At 43.8% G+C, this 26817-nt stretch overlaps 1 protein-coding gene across 2 annotated transcripts in view; it reads left to right on the top strand.

The window, feature by feature from the left end:
• Positions 1 to 8064: 8064 nt before the first annotated feature.
• The window catches only part of CCDC14 (coiled-coil domain containing 14), a 46525-nt gene continuing 27772 nt past the window's right edge, over positions 8065 to 26817 (top strand). The window contains exons 1-6 of one of the 2 annotated variants that reach the window (XM_045287579.1): positions 8065 to 8129; positions 14499 to 14551; positions 14798 to 14870; positions 15848 to 15917; positions 16009 to 16137; positions 26513 to 26719. In XM_045287579.1, coding sequence (XP_045143514.1) covers positions 8100 to 8129; positions 14499 to 14551; positions 14798 to 14870; positions 15848 to 15917; positions 16009 to 16137; positions 26513 to 26719 — 562 coding nt within the window. In that variant the 5' untranslated portion in view covers positions 8065 to 8099. Of the gene's footprint in view, positions 8130 to 9395; positions 9421 to 14498; positions 14552 to 14797; positions 14871 to 15847; positions 15918 to 16008; positions 16138 to 26512; positions 26720 to 26817 lie in introns of those variants that run through there. The other variant, XM_045287580.1, reaches the window with a different exon arrangement.

Here is a 26817-nt window from a genome sequence, read left to right as displayed (position 1 = left end):
GAGAGAGAGATTTAACATAGAATCTTTATGTGTATGCTTCTATCTGTGCTGTAATTATATCCACAAATGTAGTAGAGCATACATGGAGCAAAGTTAAAATCAAAAGCACTCTTTAGACAGAACCAAACACCCCCAGGGAATGAAGTGCTGAGCCTAGAAGCACACAGATTCCGAGGAGATTGAGATCAATTGGCACAACATCGTTCACAAAGACGATTTTCTACATCCTACTTTGATGAGTAGCACGTGGGGTCTGAAAAGCTGTGAGGAGCCATTGAAGGTGCAACTATTGATCTCTCCCACCAGAGGAAAGAAGAGTGGTTAAAACCAAGAGGCATATATATGGAAACAATTAATCTAATGGATAATGGGTCATGCAAACATCAGTCTCTGTAACCTTGAGATCAGAAGAACTAGATGGTGCCCGGCTACCACTACCAACTATTCTGAAAAAGATCACATTAGAAGGTCCTGGATAGAGTGGGAGAAAAATGTGGAACACAACTCAAAATCATAAAAAAGACCTGGCCTATTGGTCGGAGAGAGACCAGTCTGACTTCTGAGACTATCGGCCTCAATCACCCTGAATCAGTAGACTATTGCCTTCAAACAGTCTGAAACTGAACTTACCCTTCTGGTAGAATAACCAGCCAGTTAGGGCGGAAAGAGCAGCATTTTCCCAAGGACAAAGTCTAGAGAGTTAAAAAAGTTGGAATGGAAGCAGCAAACACAGGGAAGAATTGGGATACGTGATGCTAGATTGAGGGGATTGCAATGGATGAGTTGAAACAAAACATGTATGGCACTGTTGAATATGAAACTGATTAGCTGCTCCGTAAACTGTGAAATAGTTCACAATAAAGGGTTTTTGAAGAGGAAACACTACTGATCCAAGGTGCTAAATTAGAAAGCACTGATTGTGAACCACAAAAGAAGAAATAAATACATTTGATTGTATTAAAATGAAATGTGTGTGTGTGTGTGTATCAAAGGACTTTATCAAGAAAGTGAAAAGATAGCCTGCAGAATCTATCTGGCAACTAGATACCCGATACGAGTTTGATAGCCAGAATACATCATGAATTCTTACAACGCAACAGCAGAAAGACAAACAACCCAACTTAAAAATAGACAAAGAGTTCATGAACAGAAATTCTCCAGAGAAGACCATCCAAATGGCCAATGAGCACATGGAAGGATGCTCGATGTCGTTAGGTATCAAAGCCAAACCACACGCTCATTAGAGTCCAGTTGAATCCAACTGGGGGCCAAGCCCATAGTACAGAGGGTTTCCAAAGCTGTAACCTTTACAGAAGCAAGTTGCCACTTCTTTCTCTATGGGAGTCGCTACCGGGATCACTCATACCCAGTGGGCTGCTTATCATCAGAAAACAAACACACAAAACCACGCAGGAACTAAGAGATGATGGCAAGAATGCAGAAAGTTTCCTTTTTGGCAAATTACGAGGCCCCCTCCCCTTACAATAAAGACTGAAGAAACCCAGACAGAGGAGACACTATGGACCACTGAAGAGCTGGGGGTGCGGGGGGAGTGCCGCATGGAAGGTGAGACTCATCAGGCAGGCCCCGCCAGTAAGCAGTAGCATCTGGTATTGCCAGGCGGGAGCGCCCAGGAGTGTGCACACCATGCAGTTCTCCAGCAGAGCCACCAGAAGACAGGTGGAGAGTCCTAAAAACACACAAACTGGAATTGTTGGAATACCCATCGAAGTATTTCAGCAAGCTGAAAAAACACTAGGGCATTCACCCATCTATGCCAGGAAATTTGGAAGGCAGCTATTGGCCCACTGACTGGAAGAGATCTGTATTTGTGCCCATTCCCAGGAAAGGTGACTCAACAGAATGCTCAAACTACAGAAAGATCCATTATTCATATTGCACACTAGTAAAATTTTGCTTAAGATAATCCAATAATGAACTGTTGCAGCAAAAACTGCCAGGGAACTGCCAGAAGTTCAGGCTGGATTCAGAGGAAGACACGGAACAAGGGATATCATTGCTGATGTCAGATGGATCTTGTCTCAAAGCAGAGACTATCAGAACGATGTTTACTTGTGTTTCATTGACTACACAAAGGCATTAGACTGTGTGGACCATAATAAACTGTGGATTACTTTGAGAAGAATGGGAATTCCAGAATACCTCATTGTGCTCATGAGGAACTTGTACATGGATCAAGAGGTAGCTGTGCCAACATAACAAGGGCACCCACTGCATGATTTAAAATCAAGAAAGGCACGTGTCAGGGTTGTACCTTCTCACCAGACGTGTTCAATCTGTTTGCTGAACAAATCATCAGAAAAGCTGGATTCTATGAAGAAGAATGTGGCTTATTAACAACCTGTGATATGCAGATGATGCAACCTTGTTAGCTGAAAGCAAGGAGGAAATGAAATACTTGCTGATGAAGATCGAGGATGGATTACAACTCAATGTAAAGAAGACCCAAATCCTCACCACTAGACCAATAGTTAACATCATGGTGAATGGAGAAAAGGCTGAAGTTGTCAAGCATTTTGTCTTACTTAGATCCACAATCAATGCTCCTGGGAGCAGCAATCAAGAGATCCAAGAGGAGTTACAACAGGTAAATCTGCTACATAAGACCTCTTTAGAGTATTGAAGAGCAATGATGTGTGTGTGTGTATGTGTCATTGGACTTATTTCTTTAGAAAACTCAACCTCACACAGAATGGATAAACCAACCATGGTGCACACAAACACCCGACTACTATGCAACATTAAAGAACAATGATGAATTTGGGGAACATTTCATAACACGGACAACGGAACACCTAACCCAAGCTATGGTGTTCGTCATTGCATCGTGTGCATGTGAAAGTCGGACAGTGAGTCAGGGAAACTGTAGAAGAATTGATGCATCAGGGCTAGAGAAGAATATCGAAAGTACCTTGGACTGCCACCAGGACAAATCGATCTATGTTGGAAGAAGTACCTTCAGAGTGCTCCGTAGGCGCAAGACACTGACTTATATACTTGGAAGATACTGTCAGGAGAGACCAGTCCCTGGAGAAGGACATCGTGTTTGGTAAAGTCAACAAGATGGATTGGCACAGTGGCTGCATCAAAGGCTCAGGCAGAGGAACAAGGGTGGGGATGACGCAGGACCATGCTCTGTTTCTTTCTGCTGTGCATGAGGTCGCTAAGGGTCGGAGGCGACTCCACGGCACCTACCAACAGCAACTGTAGAGCATACAGGGGGGAGTTATGGACATTTCCTATACAGGACCTGGAGGAAATAAGCCATAGGGCCTGGGGGCTCAGGATCAAAGTCTCAGGGGCACCAATGTTATGCCCTTGGCCACAAAGACAATCTTCTCAATCTTTTGTTGCACAGTGAGACGGTCTTCAAAGCTCCTTTGCAGTCATCTAAGGTGCATCTATTTCTCTCTCCCGATCGCAAGGAAGGAAGAATGAAGACACACGGAAGCAATGATTCCAATGAACTAATGGACCATATGAGCATAAACTTCCATAACCATGTCATCAAAAGAACTGGATGGTAACCAGCTACCACCACCGGCTCTTCTGAAAAGGATCCTATTAGAATGACCTGGAGACATGAAAGAAATACCAAAACTGAAAACCACCAGAAAGACTAGCTGACTGGTCACACAGAATCTACAGGCCCTGTTACCCTTCAGGTCTGGGACTGGACTCACCTCTGTGACTCAATTTCTGCCAAACAAGCCAGGTCCTGAGGGGAACACCACCCCCGAGAGGTGCACCCTCCAATTGAGCCAGAAAGGGCGTATTTAAGCAACTACAAAGTTCAGAAAGGCTAAAAGAAAAAGTAGGAATGTAAACAGTAAACACAGGGAGGAAGCAGGTTAAGTAATATATAATGAAGATTGCAATCAGTGACATGCAACATGATGTTTTTTAAAAATTTAATTTAAAACAGTTTTATTGGCACTTTGTCCACATATCATCTAATTCAATAGTTCAACCATCTCAGGAGGAGTTGTACAGTCCTGACCACAATCAATTTTAGAACATTTTCTCCCCCCCCCATTGTTATTCATATAACGTTTTCTACATTTTGACTGAAATACATACAAAACATTCACCAATTCAACAACTTCTATATGTACAATTCACTGCCATTGATTATACTCCTCGTGTTGTACAACCCGTATTGATATCCCTTTCCAAATTATTCCACCACCATTAAAATGAACTCAATGCGCAAGCAAAAACTCTTCCTCCTTCACCCATGGTAACCATAGGTCAAGTTCGGTTTCTTCTTCTTTTTTAAGTAGTTTTCTTGATATAATTGTCACATATCATACACTTCCCCAGTGAACCACTTCTAAAAAGAGTTGTAAATACATCATCACAGTCAGCACTAATGCTCCCTCCCACCTGCTGCATTCACAGAATGCGCCCCAACTTCCCTCCCCCACCTTCCTAATAAACCATAGAATCAGTTACTGTCTCTATGCATCCACGCCTTCTGTGTTTCACAAACTGGGAGACCTAACAGAAACACTAAAAAGCAAAACCAAAATGAAATAGAAAGCAATATATAAAGATAAAAATAAAGAGTAAGAAAGAAAAATAACACCAATATTTAAAAAGACTGAGAAGAAATTTCTTTCTTGGAACAAACCAAGAAATATTTGAGCACAGAGCAAATTCAGGTTGGGTCAAGAGAGAGATCAACTGACCAAGTACCCTATTACACCATGGTTCGACCCACCATCCTCAAGTTGGCGATCCTCTGTCTGGCAGTAAAGCTGTTCAAGGCCCTCCTCTGTGGCAGGCGGGGATCTGCCAGAGGCCCAATCGGACCAGACACTCTGCAGATGGATTTGGGGTCTGAACCACCATCCTCCGTGGCCTTTTACAAATGGGATGTTCGCAATTTAAACTCTGACATTTTTCCCTTCATCCTATTTGGATTTTGTTATTGTCATCTTTAGATCACACCGACTTCTTCCATGTGGACTTAGTTGACGTCTCACTTAGATGGCTGCTTGTTTGAAGACAAACCTTTAAGATCCCAGACACGATTCCAAATGAGAGCCAGGCAACCGTCTGCTTCCTTCACCACACTTGCTGCAGCACTTCAGTGACCTCTTTGTGAAGGTGAGTGTCGAGCAGGGCCATGTTATGAGAACTAACAGGAACATGATGTTTAACGCGTATTTATTGGAAAACTGATTTGCTCTGTAAACCTTCACCCAATTCACAATAAATGTTTTTGCTTTGTTTTTTAAAGAAATAACCATGCAACAACAACTAGAATTCCAGGGGGCAAGTGGGATAAGTGATGTTACGTTGTGGGGAACTGCAATCAATGGAGAGGAAAGAAAATGTGTATGAACTGTTGAATGTAAAATTGATGAACTGCTCTGTAAACCTTAGGCAATTCACAACAAAAAAGGTTTATCTATCTCTATCTAGCTTTTTATTGCATATGTATCTATGAGTGGTAGAAAGACAGGGTTATCTGCTCCCAAAATAGTTACAGTCTCAGAAACCCACAGGGGCAGTTCTACCCTGTCCTTACCAGGTCACTGTGAGTGGACAGGGACTGGGTAACTGACTTTTTGAGTTTAATGTGCATGAGAATGGTGTCTTCGCTATCTAGTGCTGCTAGAACAGAAATAACACAAGTACATGGCTTTAAGGAACAAAAACACCATTTCTCTTCAGGAGGCTGGAAGCGTCAACTAGCACTAGCTCTAGGGCAGCAGTTCTCAACCTGTGGGTTGAGACCCCTTTGGGGGTCGAATGACCCTTTCCCAAGGGTCGCAGGATTCATAATAGTAGCAAAATGACAGTTATGAAATAGCAACGAACATAATGTTATGGTTGGGGGTCACCACCACGTGAGGAACTGTATGAAAGGGTCGTGGCATGAGGAAGGCGGAGAACCACTGCTCTAGGGGAAGGCTTTTGCTCTCTGTTCAGGCTGAAGGTCCAACTTCTGTTCAGTGGTCATCTTTATGGGAGGTGGCATCTAGCCCCCTCCAACTGTGCTGGGTTCCTTCCATGCCTAACCTGGACTTTCTGTTTCTGGGAAGTGATTGGTTTAACAGTAACACAACAAATAAAAGTCTATTCCCAAATGAGATTATACTCACAGTCGTAAAACCTATGGAGTCAAATCCCACAGGTTTCCAAGGCTGTAAATCTTCACGGAAGTGGACTTCCACATCTTTCTCCCTTGGTGAGTTCAGAACACAGTTCAGTTGGCCGTTGAGCGCTTAACCACTGCACCACCAGGGTTTCTTATTCAGCCATATGAGTTAGGGGTCTCAATACCTATTTTGGGGAGACACAATCTAATCCATAACAAATGGCAATCTATTGGTGGCAGGATTATGGGTGCTTTGTTCCTTTCAGCTTGTCTATAGTTTCGAGTACGGTATACTTTCTAATCCTGTCAGAGTCGCAGTCTCTGAAACTCTGAACAGGGACAGTTGTACCCTGACCTATAGGGTGGCTATGAGCCAGAATGGATGGCACTGGGTCATCTATATTTTTCTAAAATAAGCATATATTAAAATCAACATGTCTTGAAATCAGTTTAAGAAAGACAAGCATGGAACCAATTATAAGGATCTACATATAACCTCCCCCCTGGAGGATGGACAATAGAAAAGTGGGCGAAGGGCGACGTCGGGCAGTGTAAGACATGACACAATAATAATAATTTATAAATTATCAAGGGTTCGTGAGGGAAGAGGAAATGGGGAGGGAGGGGAAAATGAGCTGATTCCAAGTGCTCAAGTGGAAAGCAAATATTTTGAGAATGACGAGGGCAACGAATGTACAAATGTGCTTGACACAAGGGATGTATGCATGGATTATGATAAGAGTTGTAAGAGCCCCCAATAAAATGATGTAAATTAAAAAAAAAAAGCAGGGAAAAAAAGACAAGCATCGAATCCCAGGAGAAGTTAAAAACTGTAATAGAAGAGGAACAGGGAAAGCCAAGGACTAAAAATATTCAATCCAAAACTACCAACTAGGTGACCAATTACCTAGTTTCCCCAAATTGCTCATTATGGATGTGTAATATGTTGCTAGCAAGATCTTAATTCCCGATTTTGTTGCAAGGGAGACTTTTGAAAGGTAGGTCATTTTCCCATTTAAAAGGATAAAGTGAATCAATTGGGCTTACGTTACATTTCTTCTTCAACATGATTTAAAAGATTAAGCCAAAAATTCAATGCCTTGAAACCTAAAGACTAATCTCCATTAAAAGTCGCGGAGCAAGTCAACGATAAGAACGATGCGTCATTCTTTATTAGCAGTAATTACCTCTAATGAAAGAGCTGACAGCTATGCCTGGAAGTAAAAACCGAAATCTCAACTCACGAGCACTGAGATCAATGCCCCGGTGAATAAATTTGAAATTGACCCGAGATTTAGCCAAAGACAACGATCTGATCCTGGAAGTGTGATTTGACTATTACTAACAAAATCATTCAAACAGGCACACAAAACTCAGAACAATAAACCAAAGAGCCAAAACCCAAGAGGTGAGCGCCAGCGCCAATTCTTTCTAAAACCTATCCGCTTCGTTCGCACCGCGGTGGCGTGTCCTCTAGCCCCGCTTCCACGAGCCGATGGAGGGCAGCAGTCCGCCCGCAGCAGCGCTCCGAACGCCCGCCGTCCAGCGGTTAGCCTGGGCGCTGGGGCTGGCCGACGCCGGCTTCTGGCCCCGCCCCTCATCCTTTCGTCCCGCCCTCCCCGTTCCACTCGCCCCGCCCCCTCGTCCTTACGCCCCGCCCCTCCCCGTTCCAAACGCCCCGCCCCCTCGTCCAATCGCTCTTCCCCCCTCCTCCCAGTTTCTCCGGGCGCCTGCGGCCAGCGCGTAGGTAACTTGCTCAGGTGCCGAGAGGATTCTAGTGCGCACGCCCAGCGCGGCCAGACTAAGCCGAGAAAGGCCCGCGACGATGAGGCGCGGCGTGCGGCGGGCTTCTTCCCGGAAACGGAAGTTCGGGGGGCGGGCCAAAGGGGACCCAGAGCCCGAGGCGGTTAATTCCTTTTACCGTGCGGCTTCGGTCCCTTCGGTGTGGGCTTCTTTGCGGCTGCGAGCGATGGTCAGGTCCGGAGCCCGGCCGCGCCAGGTGAGGGCTGTGGACCTGAGGAGGCCCCGTGGGGGTGGAGAGGGACAGAGGTGGTTCTCGGACCGGGAGAAGAGTAAAAGTCCGCTGGAAAAATGCAGCAGCAGGCAAAGACGCGGAATTAAAACTGCTTGGGAAAGGGAGGGAGCGGGGACACACATCTACCTTCCGAACACAGCCGCGCTGTCCAGAGATGTCCAGTGTTTCCTCCTGTACACGGTGTGGACCTCCAGAGTGTGAGTTTTGGCCTTAGATCTGGGTTCGAGTCCCTGCCACTGGTCAGGTGACTTTGTCTCTTGGATCCGCAGCACACTGTTGCATCCAGTCCAGGTTCTTGGCTGCACTTCGTGCTGGTAGCACCTGTCACTCCTGCTGGGATTTGACTAGAAACGAAGAAAATGTTGATCCCAGTTGGTGTACCGGCCTTTAACCTTAACCCTCTCAAAAAGCACCCTCCTCGCTGTAGCTAAACGGTTCCCTTGTTTAAAATCCAGCATGAGACCCATCGTCATGTTACTGATCTTTTATTGTGTTTCATAGGGTCGAAATCAACTTGAAGGCAGTGGGTTTAGTTTTCAGGTGAAAGTTTACGGAGAAAATTAGCTTTCCATTTAACAATTTTTATTCAAATCGCCTGACGCCGCTGGTTACAATTTCCGCAGCGTGTCAGCATTCTTACTTCCATTCTGTTTGTTTTCTTTCCGTTGATCTCGCCTCCCTTTGCTTTCTCATCGTTGACTTTGGTCTAATGTACTTGATGGCTTAAGGGGGCACATCAGGGGGGTGTTGTTTTATCGCGGTGACCTCCAGGAGCAACTTCAGTACCAAGTTCAAAGGCTAGAGAGTGGCGCAGAGGGTGTGGTGCACAGAGCCTCTTGTTCAAGACTAAGCCCCATCGTTGGACTCTCAGCACAACTATTACTGTAGCCCTTGCTTTTCTTTCCCCTTCCAGCCTCTGTTCCAGAAGCATTCTGTATTCAACTATTGGTCCCGCGGTACCTGGCATGGGCTGGGCTTTTTCGGTTTCACCTCTTTCCACATCCTACCTTTTTCAATGCCCCATGCCCACCTGCAGTGGAGGTTCATCCTCCGGCCTTCATCTAAAGGGCATCTCTGGAGCTGTCTTCCCTAGCACGCACACCGCCCTGTTGGTGGAGGCTCCCTCATCCTTTAGCCGACCACTTTTTAGGGTCGAGGTTACGAGTATTTCTTCCCTTAGACGCCTTAAACTTCATCTTTTCTGCACCTGCAAGGAACCCTGGTCGTGGCTGAGTCCTTGCCTGCAAACGAGAAGGTGAGTAAAGATTGAGAGCCTTGGCAACCACAGGTGCTCTGCAGGGGACCGATGTGGCAGCTTGTTTCAGTAAAGACTGAGAGCCTTGACAACCCTAGGGGACAGTTTACTCAGTCCTTGCAGGGTCGCTAGGAGCCAGGATGGATGCAATGGCAGTGGGGTTGGTGTTTGTTCCTGCACCCAGACAGCACAGCACAGCACAGCAAGTAAAATTTCAGAGACTCTCCTTACTGCTTCTAATCACTTTCTTTTTCATCACTGCATCCTCCATTTATCAACTCATCTGTCGTCACCATGAATATGAGGCTTACAGTTTTTATTTTGAAGACTTGGCTCAAGATATCTTACTTTCCAATATTTCCAGAGCACTCTCACCCATTTGGATCAGATCTTTCTTTCAAACTGAATGTACCTGGAAGAGGTGCAGTCAGCAAGTGTGAAGAAGAAAATGTTTTTTATAGTTATCCACAGGATAAAATTTAAATTTCTGCCACCACGGTCTCAATGACAGTAAACAAAGTTCTTCTTTTCCCTGTAAAATTAGAGATAAGAGGACTTGCCTCAAAGACTTGGAAAGAATCAACAAGAGAGCCTGGTAAAATATCTTTCACGCACTTGGGCACTAAGACTCAGGTCCTTTAAGAATACAGAGCTTGCGCCTCTCCCTGGAAGTAGTTAGTAAGTAATGCTGTTAGACGCTGTGGAGTCAGCTCCGACTCAGGAGTGATCCCGTTTACAATGGAACAGAATGGTGCCTTGTCCTGGGCCATCTTCACCAACATCCGTACGTCTGTTGAAGTCCAGATTTTGTAGCAAATGCTAACTGCTCCCAGAGAGAAAGAGGAGGCTGTGTGCTCCCATCGAGATTTATAGTCTACTCTGTGTGATCACTGTGAGTCCGAATTAACATGATGGCGGTCGGCGTGGGGTGTACTTTGAGAGCCTTCCAGCACAGAGGGCTCGTCTTCTAGCCCTGTTACCGGACAGTAGATTCTTGTGATCCATGGTTTTCACTGGCTAAATGTTGGCAGTAGATCGCCGGGCCTTCTTTCCTAGCACAGCAAATGGACAGATGATGGAAGCAATAATAGTGAGATGATGCTATTCGAAGTGCTTTTATATCTTACGGTTTATTTAATCTCCTAATAGTGTTTTGATACTATGATCACCTCTGTTTCACAGGTGATATTAGGAGATGGCAAAATCAAGCGACTTCTTTGTGGTCACGCAACTGATGAATAGTACAGATAGGACCAGACCCAAACTGCTAATCATTTATCACCAAATCATCATTTTAATTTTAAACCTGAAAGCTAGGTTTAGTGTATAGAAGGATTTACCCTAGGGTTTTAAAAACGATTATGAAAAGTATGAAGCATACCAATTGCACATTTTATTCTATTTACATAAATGCTGCATACCCATTAGAATATTTTAAAGTTTATCTTCATGTGGGAAGTATCTGCCATGGGCATTATGACAATGAAACGTGCTTTGGTAAAGGTGGGCAGCGCCAGCAGCCAAGAGCACACACACTGAGTCTCCCATCTTGATTTCTAAATCCCATTCTCCATCAAAAGGTAAAATAACCAAATCCAGGGCTAGAGCAGGGGAATTAGAAAAGCGTGATGGGGATGTGAACACATGCCACAGTGACACAGGAGGCAGCCTAAAGGGGCCCCTCCTCACCTAATCTGTGAGCACTTTTGAACAAAACAAATAATGCTTCCATTGAGTGAAATAGGAATTAATGAATCCATATCGATGTAAATAAATGAACGGAAAAGGAACAGTGCTTTGTGAAGTTGATTATCAACTAATGTAGTAAGATTGACAGTAGACAATGACCTTTGGACTAACATCCTAATTTATCCAGGCGAGAATCAGCAATGGATGTTAAAACTCCTAGATCGAGCTTTATGAAGAACAGCATATCTATAGTTTCATAGGATCGGTCTACAAAATACGTAAAAATCACAATGGGAAAGTCTGGTAAACAGCATCCTAAGTAAATCAGAGTTTACTGCACCAGGAATAATATCACGTGCTTGCTTGTCGTGTATTGCCAAGGGCACATCTCTTCTGTGGGATTCGTGTTTGAAATGAATAACCTGAACCTGATCATGAGGGAACATCCAATATCTAACTGTCCAGAGGGACAGTCTATAAAACAATTATACTGACCGCTCTTCACATCTGTCCAGACTTCAAAAGTCAACGAATAGTATTGGAAAGCTTTGAATAATCTGGAGATTATAGTACAATGATAGTTCCTGATTTTGAAAGTTACACTGTGACTTTATAAGAGATTGTCCTTGTTTTTAGGAAATGTTTATTAAAGGGTTTATGTCTACAACTTAAGCTTAAATGGTAAAGATAAAAATAATACTACATATATGTGTGTGTGTGTATATATATATATATATATATATATAGAGAGAGAGAGAGAGAGAGAGAGAGAGAGAGAGAGACCTCATGATGCTGTGCATTAGGTGTTATACTGCTTACGGCAAAATCTGCAGTTCAGACCCACCAGCCACTCCCCTGAGAAAGACAAAGGCTACCTGCTCCCTTCTGGATCGATAGACTTGGAAACCTTTTATAGGCTATGAATCAGAATTTGGTTTTGTTATACACATATAGAGAAGAAATGGCAGATGCAGTAAAATGACATCAATGGTGTCATAGCGGTTAAGAGCATATAGGACTTCTCAGTACTATTATTTCAAAAGTAAGGAGAAGAAACTGGGAGGGAACATAACAATACTACAGCGGCACTGTTTCAGGGTGCGTTTATCTTGTGTCATTGGGTTTTCTAGATTTTCTATAAAAGTAGCCTTTTCTATATGTTTTTTGAGAAATACCATTATAATCAGAAATTACACCATGCACTTATTTTAACCTGTAAATGGGGCTTCAAAATGGAATTAAAAGATAACATGATTTTTCCACAGTCGTTGAAAGCCTCTCCTGTTTTGTTGTTGTTGTTGTTATTTTCCCCTTGACTTTTGAAGACAGTCCACTGTGGCTGGTTTCGGACTTGGTCCAGGCTATAGCAAGTAACATGGTTTGGAATTTTCTGGTTCCACCAAGGTACCGACATAGGTGTACCACACTAAAGGGGAGCCCCAAGGAGTGTGATCCAGACGCAGGGGGAGCTGCGTGACCTAGGGGGTCTTATTTCCCGTGATGATGCTTACTGTGGACTTCATGACTCTCTGTTATAGTCCACATTCTCTCAATGGGTTTTCTACATCTAATTATCTTTCATGCATTCTCTGTAGCATTTTAAAGAGGAGTACATTTCTTGTACTTAAGCAAATCATAGAATCTCATATAACTCAAGCGGGTTTGACAGTTATTGCTCAAAGCACGCTTTGAGTGAAATAAACATGCCAAGAAATATGGTAAACAAAACTGCCAATTAAGATTCTATCAGGACAGTAGGACAAAAAGGGCGAATTAGGGGCTTTAACTTACATCTCTTTGAAGTTTTATTTTGCATAGAGAGATATTTATTTGGCTTAAAGCTATTGAGATATAAATATCTAACTCTGAATTTTTCCTCTCTTGTTCTTTTCACCCTGTCTCTCCCTGCCCCAAAAGTTCTGTTCCACTGATTCCTACCCATTAGGACGCCGGGTGTGTGGGAGTAGAACAAGGCTGTGCTCTCTCGGATAGAGAGCACAGCCTTTCTGAGGTGCCAGGGGTGGATTTCATCTACTGATCTCCCAGTCAGTAGTTGAATGCTCACAGCCGTGCATCACCAAAGACTCAGTGTCCCTCCCTACAAGTACCTTTGCCTCTTTCTTTGGTAACTCCCAGAAAATATGGATACCTTCAGAAGCAAATGCATATCTGTTTCACCTTTTTTTTCCTACATAAAAGGTAGCTTACTTGACAACTGGACATTCCCTTACAGGAGGCTCCCGGGAGGGAGACGAGCCAGTCAGGGTGCAGTGTAGCAACGATGAAACATACAACTTTCCTCTAGTCTTTAATGCTCCTCACCCTCCCCCCCCCACTATCATGATCCTAGTTCTACTTTACAAATCCGGCTGGACCAGAGGATGTACACTGGCACAGACAGGGAACTGGAAACAGGGACAGATGATCCCCTCAGTGGTGAGATCAGTGAGAGTGGCGATACTGGGAGGGTGGAGGGAGGGTGGGGTAGAAAGGGGGAACCAGTTACAATGATCTACATATAACCCCCTCCCTGGGTGACGGACAACAGAAAAGTGGGTGAAGGGAGACGTCAGACAGTGTAAGACATGACACAATAATAATAATTTATAAATTATCAAGGGTTCCTGAGGGTGGGAGGGAGGGAGGAGAAAAAATGAGCTGATACCAAGTGCTCAAGTAGAAAGCAAATGTTTTGAGAATGATGGGGGCAACAAATATACAAATGTGCTTGACACAATGGATGGATGGATTGTGATAAGAGTTGTATGAGCCCCCAATAAAATGATTTAAAAAGAGAAAAAAAGGTAACCTACTTCTGTTACTTTTAAAAGAGAATTTTTTAGAAACTGCCATATGAGCTTAGAAAGAGAGACTGAGAGACAGCTGTGGACCCAGAGGAATAGTAGTTTCCATGTGCAGGTCTTGTCAGGATCTGAGGAACCTGGATAAATGGAATGAAAGCTATGAACTCTGGCCTGTGCATTAATGACCTTGTAATTTTGAAGAATTTAGGGACTGTAGAAAATGTATCATTCAAACTTCCTGTAGTTGTTATTCTTGGTTTAAATACTGCCTTTTTATCTTCAGCTTAAATAGAAGAGGAGCACAAATATGTGTTGTGTGCCTGTCATTTTATAAAGAACAAGTAACTTTATTCTGAGTTCACATGCCATAGTGGATTTTGAGGTTGTATAGCAGTGGGCCCAAATCTAGCAACCATCGTGAGGCTGCAGGTCTGGGCAGTGGTTCTGCCGTGGCCTGGGTTACTGTGGGTTAGCACCAGCTCACCTGCATCACGTATGGAAGCTAAGAGTAGCATTTTGCCAAGACAGTTTGTTGCAAATGAAAACATCTGTATATTTACTGTAGTATAATATATCCTGTCACAGGTGTTATCTTCAGGAAGACCCCCTGGACCTGCTAAACTAAGTGGAAAGAAAGGGTGAGTGCTCAAATAATGTTGGCAACTTAACAAACAGCTGGAGACCTTTTGAGTCTTTGGGCTGGACTGCAATTTGCCAGAAAGGAACATGGACTGCTACCTTTCCAGCTTTGGAGGGAGCCTGTCACATCTACCCAGATTAGGCATTTTAGGGTATAACAGTCTCCACAATCTTTATATAAATTTATTCTTGGAACAAAATAAATTTTAGATGTTTGTAAGAATATTAACCAACTTTCCTTTTAGGTCCCAATTAAGAAAAGTGTCACGTTTTAACGCAGATTCTGGTAATCCTGTTCTTTCGGATTCAGAGAGTCAGGTAAGATTTAAAACTTAATAGGTAAGATGCCCATTGTTCTAAGATATCCAAGTGAAAGCTGTGAAGTGGGAATAAAATGGAAAAGTCAAGTATTCACAGGCTTAAGGCAGAGTAGTGGTAGCGGTTGAGTTTGTGAATTCCATATGGAAGACCCAGGTTTGGTTCCCGGCCAGTGCGTCTGGAACACGGCTGCTGCTTGTCTGTCAGTGGTGGGCGGAGGGTGGCTCTGTTGCTAAGCAAGTTTGAACAAAGCTTCCTGTGTTAGGTGGGTTGACTAGAGAAACAAATCCAGTGGCACTCATCTATGTGTAAGAAAGAACTTTATATCAAGAAGTAATTATATATCAAGAAAAATCCCCACCCAGTCCAACTCCAGTCCATAAGTCCAATACTAGTCCATAAGTCCCTCTTCAAAGCCATATGCAATGGTGCAGAATGCAGGAAGACTGCAGGTTGATGGGTGCAGAGTGGTGCGGCTCCAGTGGGGGTGGACGCATCACAGGACTCCGGCAGCAATCAGGGTCAGCCAGCAGGAAGTTGAAGGCAGAGAGAGGTGGGGAGGTCCCCAGGGCCCTCCTTAGGAGAAGGCCACCGCCACAAGGAGTCACCATCGGGCTGTGACCTGGCTGACAGGTTGAATACCACCAACCCATATATATATATCTTCAAGTTGACATGAAATTATGTAGCTACGACAGTTCCCAACCAAAGCAGACCAGCAAGAATGGCCGAGCAGCCTAGTTCCGAAAACCCTGTGGGTAAACAGTTGCCCGAGCCCATTGTGTGTGGGGCTGCCGTTCCTCAGGGCCAACTTGATCACTGTGACCCAGGGACTATGAGGGCTTGTTGCTCTAAACCGAGTTTTCTAACAACCATCGCTTCTGAGGAAGGACGCTTGAAAGCTGTGTCAGTTGTTTGCTGTGTGTGTTTTTCCGACACTAGAGTTGTCTATATTCCACATGATTTTCTCATTACAGGTGGAAACCGTGCAGGGGCTGGATGGTTGTGCATCTTTGCTGCGGGATATTTTAAGAAATGAAGATTCAGGTTTTATTTTTTTAATGTTTCTTTGTTGATTTCCTTTTCTCAATTAAGATGGCCTTTTAATGCTAATGATTTTCGTATTAATTTTAAATAGGTTCAGAAACAGCACGTTTAAAAAATAGATGCAAATTCAATCCCAGAACTACAGAGGGCCAAAGATATGGATCTAAAAAGAAAGGACCCGAAAAACACACAGTTGTGTCTGCTGTGTGGAAAGATATTTGTAAGCATTTTTCCCCTTATTCATTGAAATACGGTCTGTAATGTAATCTCAGGGGGGTGGTTGAGTTATCAGGATTAGGCGTTTGCCTTTTGGTGTAGCAATGCCTGGCTTTTTAGTGTATGAGTGCCGTGGGCTTCTGTTTTCCAGTGAACTTCTCACCACGGAGCGTTCTTTATTAATAGTTGTCACTCTCTGCAGAAAATAGGAAGGAAACTAAGCCATGGCTGGGTTTGGGAGGAGAGAGATTCACACGCGGAATGAAATTTAGGAGGGAAACTCTTGATTTAGGTAAGCTCTTAATTTCGGGAGTCTAGGAGGTGGAAAGCGGAAGCCCTTCAGCAAGCTGGATTGGCACAGGCTGTGCCGGGACAGGCTTGCCCCGAGGAGCCACTGTGAGGGCTGGGCGGGGCTCGCTCTGTTGCACACGGGGGCGGGGGAGTTGGAGCTGACACAGTGGCACTTAACAACAGTTACTTAGTACTCTCTGGTCGTTATTTTTTTAAGTGTTCACAAATTCGTGTTTTTCAGGTGTATACTTAGAGATGCTAATTGTTTAAAAATTATTTTAGATGTTTATATCCTTATTAGTTTTCCACTTGCTGAGCTCTGAAGTAAGTATGCAAAGCCCCTAAGAAGGGACTATCCCAAGTTGGATAGATACGTAGTAAGGAAAGGGGCCTGCCATTGCTTGATGGGGTATGGCCAAGGGGAATTGCAGACAGCGATTTGTGTTGACTTCATTAAGTGCATAACTTCAGCAAGCCCATTTAGGAGAAGTGCGTTTTGATGCTTTCCACCTAGAGAATGCAGATGAAAAAGCCTGGATTGGGCATTCAGCTGGGGAATAGTGGGACTCGCGGCTGCCACAGTTCAAGCGGGCCAGAAATGGCTGCATAGGAGTGCATGCTCCGGTTCAGCTTGTCAAAGGGTGAAGTCCAGAAAGTCAGCCAAGGCCATAGGCAAAGATGCTGAGAAAATGAGCGTAGAGCATTCAAGGGAATAGATGGTGATGTTCTAGATCAAAAGTTCTCAAATTTGTTTGGCCTACTGCCCCCTTTTCTGGAAAAAAAATTACCCAGTGCTCCCCTGGCAGTGAAAAACTATTGTACTATATAAAACCCATAATCCAGGATGCATCCTTTCTGGAATCCAGGGTAAAATGTTGGTATGCACTTTTGCAGACCCCCTCTAGGTCTTTTCATCACCCCCTGCGGGTGGTATTGCCTACTTGGGGCAACAGCTCTGGATGGTCCTGAGTGAGCTCAAAGGCAGGGAAAGCCAGTTCCCTGAGGCCTCCCGAATTCTACTGGAGACCACTCCTATGTAGCCTCATATTAGCTCGACCTGCGCCACATGAGCTTTAATACCGAGTGTGTTGTCTTGGGGTGGCTCCTGACTCATAACATCCCTGTAGGATAGAGTAGAATGGCCCCCCGAGGGTTTCCAAGGCTGCCAAGGAGTGGCTTGTGGGTATGAACTGCCAATCAAATGCTTATCCTCTGTGCCACCGGGGCTTCTCCATGACTTGAAATACAGCTAGTGTAGCAGAGGATCTGTATTTTAAAGGTTATTTAACTTTAATTAATTGAAATTTCAAAACTTATACTTCAGTTACTAGAAAACTTTTAAGTCAAGCTACTCTCACCCCTGTGTTGGTGTCAGTCAAGATGAGTCACAGTGACCCCTCGTGGGCAGGGGCAGGACTGACCCACAGGGGTTTCAAGGCGGTGTCCTTTTGGAAACATCACCACCAGGCCTATGTTCATCGACACCTCTGGGTGGATTTGAACTGCCAACAGTTGGCTAGTAGTTGTGCCACTCCGTTTTAATTGTACACTTTATTAAGTCTAAATACACATCAGGAGTTCCTGATTAACGTCAGCATCCGGATTGAGATGTGTTCTAAGTGCTAAAAGTGTACACAGGGTTTAGAATGTTAAGTACTATCAGTGGAAGATATTTGAATTTTTCTATTAATTGCATGCTGAAATGTTAATAGTTTTTTGGTTGATTGAAGTAAAAAATGTTGTGAAATGGGAGAAGAGGAGGCTCTCTGATCCCGTAAACATATGCCATGTCGGGAACTCCGAGCCTCTCTTCTGCTGTGTCTTACAGGGCTGCCAGGAACTGATTGGACTCTTTAAAAAATCTTTTTAATAGACAAAAATTAGTCTTACATGTGTCTCTTTTCCTTTTTTAATCTGACTCCTGGAGGATTTTACATTACTTGTATAGCTTGCATTCCATTGCTATTGGAGATTGCTGTGTATCTTGTGAGTAGCATTTATTTTGGGTACTTGCTATGTCATTGCACTTTTTTTGGTGACATGATCTTCCTTATTTCCCACCTACTTATTGGAGCCTAATGTCCAAAGAGCCCTGGTGGCGTAGTAGGCTGTGTGTGCATTCTGCCATTAACTACCAGGACAGTGGTGCAAACGTAGGCTTGCGGGGCAACAGCGAGGCTTGCTGTGTTGTAGAGCGTGACAGCCCCAGAAATCCCCTGGCGCAGTTCTGCTCTGCCCCAGAGGGTCAGGACGAGTTGACGTCGGCTCCGTCGCTGTGGCATGGTTTGGTTCACACACACAAAAGAAGGAATGGTGGCAGGAGCTCCTTGCTGCTCTAGTCCAGCAGTTCTCAACCTGTGGGTCACGACCACTCTCTCAGGGGTCGCCCAATTCATAACAGTAGCAAAATGATAGTGATGAAGTAGCAATGAAAATAATTTTGTGGTGGTGGGTGGGTGGGGGGGTTCACCACAACATGAGGAACTGTATGAAAGGGTTGTGGCAGCATTAGGAAGGCTGGGAACCATGGCAATCTGCTCTCTCGGTCAAGGCAGGTTCTTTCTTTCCCAGGGCATCCTTCTTGGAGCTCTCACTTGGGATGTAAGTGGCTGACAATGAGTGCCAGGGCACCAGCTTGCTGGACCCTGATGTAGCTGCTCATGCAAGTCAGCATGCTGCTAGCAGGAAGCTGAAGGCAACCTTCAATTTAGGGTCATTCTGGAAGGGTTTATTTACAAAGGGACTCATCGCCAAGGTGTGGATGGGGTCCAGTGGAACTAAAAGGGCATTGTGGACTAGCCCAGTACTAGTAGCAGAGCAACCGTGCTTTTATAGTCCCCGGGGCTGACGGGAGTAGAGAAGGGAGTGGTGGCTGGAAGCCAGATTCCCTGAACGAGCAGTGAGCTGCTCTACAGAGTTATTGTTAGAGTAGACTTCCTTAAAGAGTAGTGTCAGGGGACTCAGCCAGCCCAAGGTGGGCTCTCAGGGAGGGATTTGGGAATGAGTACTCATGCCTTTTCCCATAATTTGATATGCCAAGACTCTCATTCCCTTGAACTGAGTGGTAGCCCTTTGATGTATATCAGGTTTGTTCTATTCTCTCTAAATACTAATGAATTACTGTATATGCCTGTGTATAAGCTGAGTTTTCCAGCACATTTTCCCCCTGAAAGTCCTTTTATTTGCAATGTTATCTATAATTTGTTATGATACACATAGTCAAATGATTTTTCATAGTCAGTAAAATACAAGTAAACATCTTTCTGGTGTTCTCTGCTTTCAGCCAAGATCTATCTCATCCATTACTAGCAATGATATCTTTCGTTCCATGTCCTCTTCAGTATGTAGCTTGAATATCTAGCAGTTTCTTATAGAAGGATTGCTGGGGACATTCCAAGACATGCTCTCCTGCTTATGTTCCAGCATCTTTTTAATGCCATTTTTTGTGGTAAAATTAGGTGCCTCGGCTGATATTCGGGCCGGCTCATACTCGAGTATATATGGTAGTCTGTTACTATGTTGTGGATGTTGGCAGGAGATATAAAGTTCTTGGGTTAGAGACAAAGGACGTGATTACTCATGGTGTACCGCAAGCAGCATGTATGTATGTCAACATATTCACGTCAGATTCCCCTCCTCAGTTCCTATGGTTGTAACGGGCCACAGGGATGCTGCGCATGGGATGGAGTTTGAGTTACAGCTCAGGAACAATGAGCATAGGGAATCCATTGCTTTTTTAAAAAAATGTGTTTGGGGTGAAGGTTTTTCACAGCAGTGTTGGTTCCTATTCAACAATTTACACCGCGTGTTCATCGGCACTGGTTACACTCTTCACAATGCATGGGCAGGCTCACCATTTCTTTTCTGGTTGTTCCTGTTTTGTTCATCTAATTCCTTTCCCCCTACAGTCTCATCTCTGTTTCAGGGTCATTGTTGACCATGTGGTCTCATGTGGATGATTTTTGAAACGAGCACAGTACTCCTGGGTGATGCTCTTGATTTTGTTAGCCAGTCTGTTACTTAGCTCAAAGATGACTGCAGGCTGGTTTTGGTTCAAGGCAAAAGAATATCCCAAGACAGTGGTCTTGGGGTGAGTCCTCCAGTCCCAACCAGTCTAGTAAGTCTGGCTTTTTCAGGAACTTGAGGTTCTGTCCCACATTGTAGCCCTGATGGGAACAGCTGAGAGTGGTGGCTCAGCTCCCTCCCGGTAGCACTGATGAGCACTGTTGTTCGGTGGTTTGCATGTGACACATATTTGTCCCATTACCTGCATCAGCGCTCGGGGGTAAATATAAACGGTTTCTGTCATTTTCATTGAGGAAATGGAACTATGTCAAAGTGACACGTCCTGTCATCCTAGTGCTAATGAATCTCTTAAAGCATGTTAAGCCCTTATCTGTGTATCACGTAGATGTGAACACACGTTGCCTTATTATTGGGTGTTGACACTTCTGGAGCATCCTGACACACTTCCTGTTTGTACCTACCTGTCTGTTGTGTGTCTCTGGAGTCAAGTTAGTGCACCTTGGTGTAGAATACACTGAATTTATTTGGCAGTGCTCTTGACATTGGAAGAAAACAAAATTGCTTTTGCTGCCCTCACCTGGAAGAAAGAAGCCACCACGGCAGAACTGTGAGCCCTGATTGTCCCCGTCAAGGCCAGCCAGGCTTGCTTCTGTGTATTTCAAATTGTGAGTGACCATTAAAATCCACGGTGCTCCTCTGCATTAGCTGATTGCTCTGTAGTTGGGCGGGCGCCAGTAATTTTCCTTGCTGTCAGACAGTGGAACAGCACCCAGGTAGCATGCAAGTATATGCATTTCGTGGACTAAATAAATAAATGCACCTGAGTTTTATGGCTTACAAATAAGTTTCATCCGACACTATCCTGATCAGTTAGATACTTTTTTTTTTGGAAAGTGCTTTGGTGTGATGAAGCAAGAGCAAGGGAAAGCGCCTTCATGTGGGTTCGCTTTCACTAACCATACCAACTCACCGCCGCCCAGCCAGTCCCGACTAGTAGTGGCTAGACTCAGGGTGTAGTAACAGGCTCCTTCTGCTCTGTTGATGGTGATGGTTTGTTTTGCTTCTTTTAAAATTGTACAGTTGTAATATAAATGCAATATTTTCTATAACTATGCTAGTAGCTGTCTTGAGTTATTTATTCTGAAGGCTTTATTTATTTATTTGGCTGTTTATTTACTAACCATTTTATTGGCATATCCTACAATTCCGTAGTTCAATCATATTAATAAGAGTTGTATAATCATCACCACACTCAATTTTAGAATATTTCTTCTTTCTTGTACTCACTGTTATTAGCTCCCCATTCCCCCCAATCTCCCCTGCCTAACCCCAAAGATACCATTAATCCAGTTACTGTCTCTCTAGATTTACCTACCCTGTATTTCATATTCAGGGGGAAAAAATAAAAATAAAACTAACAACAACAGCAAAGTAAAACAGAACAACATCAACAACAAAAACAGAAAATATTGAAAGCTAGAACAAATTTAAAATGGGTCAGAAGGGAGATCAGATGATAAGCTATTACATTTCAGCTTCACTACATCTGGCATCACCGCGCCTACAGTGCTCTTGACATGAAAACAAGACTACTGGCATCCCTGAACTACGGTCAGAGGGGATTTACCAGTGGCTGCATTCATGTGTGGACCCTGCAAATGGATTTTGGACTTCCACTAACATCTACAGCCTTCTGCAAACCGATGTTCACAGTTTCAGCTCTGATACCACGCCCTTCTTCAGACTTGGGTTTTATCATTTACAGTCTTTGGATCACACAGGCTGGTCTGCTTCTTCCATGTGGACTTAGTTGACGCCTCACTGAGATGCCTGCTTGTTTGAACAAACCTTTAAGACCCCAGACTCTGTTCTTTCCGTTAGCAGGGTACCATCTGGTTCCTTCACCGACTCTGCTACAGCACCCATCTCTTCAGTAGTCACATCGTGAGGGTGCGCATTGAGCAGGACTGTGTCTTAAGAATTCATTATTCTTAGATTGGGACTAGAAGTGTGAAGGCTTTGTATCTTTAAATGCAGACTTTTAACATTCCCAGTGTTTAAAATGGGCTGAAGCATGCCATGGCTTCCTAAAGCTTAGCTTTTCAAGAAGTCTGTTTGGCACTCCTTCGTGTATATGGAGGATGACATTTTCTGGCAGAGGGGCACACTGTTAGAGCTCAGCCTCTGCTAAGACTGCCTGGAATACCCTTTGAAGAGGAAGTGAATGAGAGCCAATGCTTGGGAAGGGGGGTGTGAAATCTGAGAATGCCTCAAACCAGACCATTTTTATTTGAAGGGGCCATGTATCGTCCTTGAACAGAAATGAGATCCAGCGCGTAGGGCTGGTGTGATGCAGTTGGCACTTGCTGGCCTGCAGTCTGTGGTGGACGGCCTTAGGGCTGCTCTGACCTCGCCCTTCACCATTCCAGAGGTCAACAATAAAATGTGTTGGCCAGCACTTTTCCATTTGCTCTGTCATCCCATTGGGTTTCCAGTCAGAGCTAACATATTTCAACCGGAATGTGTTTAACCATTTTTGTTGTAGTTCATCTGTTCAGATAATGAAGAGGAACTTGACACTTGGATTTTAATCACCTTCTTAGAGGGAACATACTTAGAGGTATTGGGCACATATTGCTATGAGGTGGGAAGATTTATGATTATGAAATATTCATCTAAAGAACTTGGCAACAGATAAAGTGATCTAAGTTCTTTATAACTGTTTTCTCCTTTTCTAATTCTCAAAACAAGCTTGGTTGAAATAAGACCCAAACCCACTACCATCCAGTTGATTTCTTGAATCAGAGAGAACAGAGTAGAACTGCTCCTCAGGCCTCCCAGGGCTGAAGATCTCTGTGGAGCGAGGTTGCCTTCTCTGTCTCCCACTGAGCAGCTGGTGGGTTGGAACCACTCGTTTTTTGAGCAACACTGAGGCACTAGGGGTCACATTAAAAAAGAAAAAAAATTAAGAAAAACACTGCTAAATGAATATTAGATTATGACTATGGTTGGCAATTCGTTGCTTCCATTTTGACTTGGATGCGCCTCCTTTGGAAAAGGAGTCCTGGTGGCTGCTAGCCACATGATCAGCCGTTCAAAACCACCAGCGACTCCATGGGAGAAAGATGAGGCTTTCTGTCCCCATAGAGATTTGTGGCTGCAGAAACCCATGGGGAAGTTCTGCTGTGCCCCGCAGGGGTGATGAGAGTTGGCGTGTTTTATTCCTGTGATTGCACTCCCTGTCCTAGGCCAGCATTAGGCAGACTGTAGGGCCAAGTAAAGGGTGCAGTGGGTTATGTGGGCTCCATCCGCAGACTCAGTAGACAGACCTCCCCTCCCTGGGGAAGATGAGGCTTTCTACCCCTGTGCCCCAGACACGCCTAGAGCAGTTCTCTGCCCCGTAGGCTTGCTCTGAGCTGGAATCAAGTAGGTTCCGAGGCAGTGAGCTTAACATCGGGGAGGTTCCCTGATGTCTTCTACTTGATGTCTCAAGGCTTAATGCCTCTGGGCTTCTTTTTCTTCATGAGGAAAGGGGTGATAGTAAGAATACCTTTTGAGATAAGCCTTTTGAGGTAGGTACTCTTTACCACCATTTTGCTGATAATGAGAAGAAGCCTGGAAGATATTAATTTTCCATATATCACAACTGAGCTACCAATCTCTACTACTGATGGCTATTGGGGCGTTGCAGGTTTGGAGCTACAACTAATAAAATGTTAACATTCTTCTACCCATTTTTTCGTGACATCTTTTACTCAGTGAATAAGGGTTAAAGCTTGTGAATGCTGGCCTAGGAAGTGCATTCATTCATTGGAGTAGAGCTTTTCAAAAGCCAGCACACCAGAGTCCAAAAGCAAGCCTTGAGTCACCAACCTTACTCAGTCGTTTTGCAATCTTTTCCATATTTTTCCCCATCTTTACTGGTTATGGTATATAATCTGCTTTTAGCTCTTTTTTGATCTTGCTTTTACACACATATTTTATACTTTTAGCAACGTTTTTCTTTTTGATGTACTATATATTTATTATATGCTGATATTGAAGCATTCCATAGATTTTCAAATAATTTTTTTATTTGATGAGTAACTCTTGTAAAGCAAGTATATCAACTTCCATGATTGTGTGTGTGTGTGTGTGTGTGTGTGTGTGTGAATATGCCCACTTAGTAACCACCCAGATCAAGATTGAGAGTGATTTCAGCACCCTGTGAGACTCCCTCCCAGCAGTATCTGTACTGCCACCATCTCCATGATCCATACTCTCATCTCTGGGTGATTACGAATCTGACCTCTATTTCCTGTGGCTAATTTTGCCTGGTTGTGAACTTGATATAAATAGAATCATACACTATGTACTGACATTTCATAAAACCCAAGTTTCATTTTAAGGCCGTCCAAATAGTTGTATACATCGGTAAGTTGTTCTTTTTCATTGTTGTCTTGAAATGCCCTGGTGGTGTTGTGGTGACAAATTGAGTAATTAACTGCAAGGTCAGCAGTTTGAAACCAACATCTGTTCCATGGGTTTTCGACTCCTGTAAAGAGTTACAGTTTTGGAAACCCACAGGGGCAGGTCTACCCTGTTCTATAGGTACTGTGGGTAGAAATTAACTTTCTGGCGGTGAGCTATTATGGTTCATTGCAAACCACAATTTATTTAATTGTACACCCATTCCCGTTTCTACAGGATAGGATTGGCCCTGTTAGTTACTGAGATTGTAACTCTTAATGGGAGTCGAAAGCCCTGGCTTTCTCCAGAGGACTGGCTGGTGGGTTTGAACTTCTGACTTCTCAGCAGCCCAGAGTGTACCTATTATGCCACCAGGGTTCCTAGCTACCCCATAGCACAATTTACATATTTACCCATGCCTGTTACTGGTGGCAATTTGAATGTTTTCTGTTTGGGAATACTGCTAATAAAAGTGTAAGGGGCATTGTTTTACACATCTCTCAGTGGACATAAGGTCTCACTTCTTTTTGGTGTATGCTCAGGAGTAGAATTGCTGTCATAGAATATGTATATCTATCTTTGATAGTTAATGCCTAAAACTATGTATTTTTCTGTTTCTTGTCTAACCTGTGATCTACCACAACACTCTGACTGCTGTCAGTAGTCCTTAAAAAATTTTTCTGAAAGGAATGTTATTAAGGAAATACAATTCAGATTTTGATACTGATCAATAGAGTAGTCATACTTTGTGTTTTCCATTTATTAATTTATTAATACCAGATTTCTATTTTGTACATAGACTAATCCCAGACTCTGTGGGAGGATATAGCAAAATACAAGATTCAGCCAGCCCTGCCTAAGGAAACTGAGAGTTGAGGCAGAGGGACGAGAGAATGAAAAGATAGGGGGTATGATTTGTACAGGTAGCATGTGCTTTGGGAGGAGAAGGGCAGTCACTAGACGGGGTGAGTAGAGAAGGCTTTTGAGAAGAGCCCTGTCCGTAGCTGAGCCTCGGGGCGTGGGTGGAATTGAGTTGAAGATGGCGGACCACCCTGAGGAATATTATAACAAGGAGAGGAAAGGCCTGTTTGGTGACCAGCTTTTCCTGGCGAGAATAAAACACGTGAGTTGGGGGTCTCGGAATGAATTAGAAAACCCCATTTTTTCCCTCTGATTTTCTCTGCAGTGAAAGCATCAGAATCACTACAAAGTGCTTTGTCTTTCCTGTTCCCGTTCCCTTGGGGGTATGAACTGGCCAAGGGGCAACACGGAGGATTTTTAGACATTGGATTCTCAGAGAGTGTAGCACCTTCGAGAGCTCTTTGCATCAGAATGTAATTGGAGAATAAATCCCGCCCATAGCATTTAAGAGAGTCAAGAATAGTATTGATAACTTTTGACTGGGGAAATACTTCATTATCTCCCTACTTTGAAAAAGAAATGGAGGCTTTTCAAGTTCAAATATTGAAAAATAATTTTCCTCATGGGTGAAATAGTGGCAATGCCTTTTTGTGAAGCAGATCAAGTTGAGAGTCCTTTTTGTCCCAAGATCATCCTGTTGTAAATGTTTTGAAGAATGACTTTTCAAGAATTTTTTCCTTCCTTTATATTAGTATCTTCAGATAATAAGCATCCGCTATCTAATGAAGCTTCTGCTAGAAATGAAAAAGACTCATCAGACGTAGCACGGAATCAGTCATTACAAGATCATTACAGAATGCACTCACCCATAATCTACCAAGCCCTCTGTGAGCATGTGCAGACTCAGATGTCACTGATGAATGGCTCCGCTCCAAAGAACGGCCCTAATGGAACTGCTGGTGCGCTGCCCCACTGGTTCTGGTTCTGGTTCTGGTAGTGTGCATTGTGTTTTAAAGAGCATGACTGCAAGCCTGCCCCACTGGTTCTGGTTCTGGTT

The sequence above is a fragment of the Echinops telfairi genome, unplaced genomic scaffold, assembly GCF_000313985.2.
Source record: "Echinops telfairi isolate 266 unplaced genomic scaffold, ASM31398v2 ScPeMD7_17;HRSCAF=63, whole genome shotgun sequence".
Classification (NCBI taxonomy): domain Eukaryota; kingdom Metazoa; phylum Chordata; class Mammalia; order Afrosoricida; family Tenrecidae; genus Echinops; species Echinops telfairi.
Note: the sequence above shows the minus strand (reverse complement) of the source record. Positions and strands in the feature narration are given on the sequence as shown.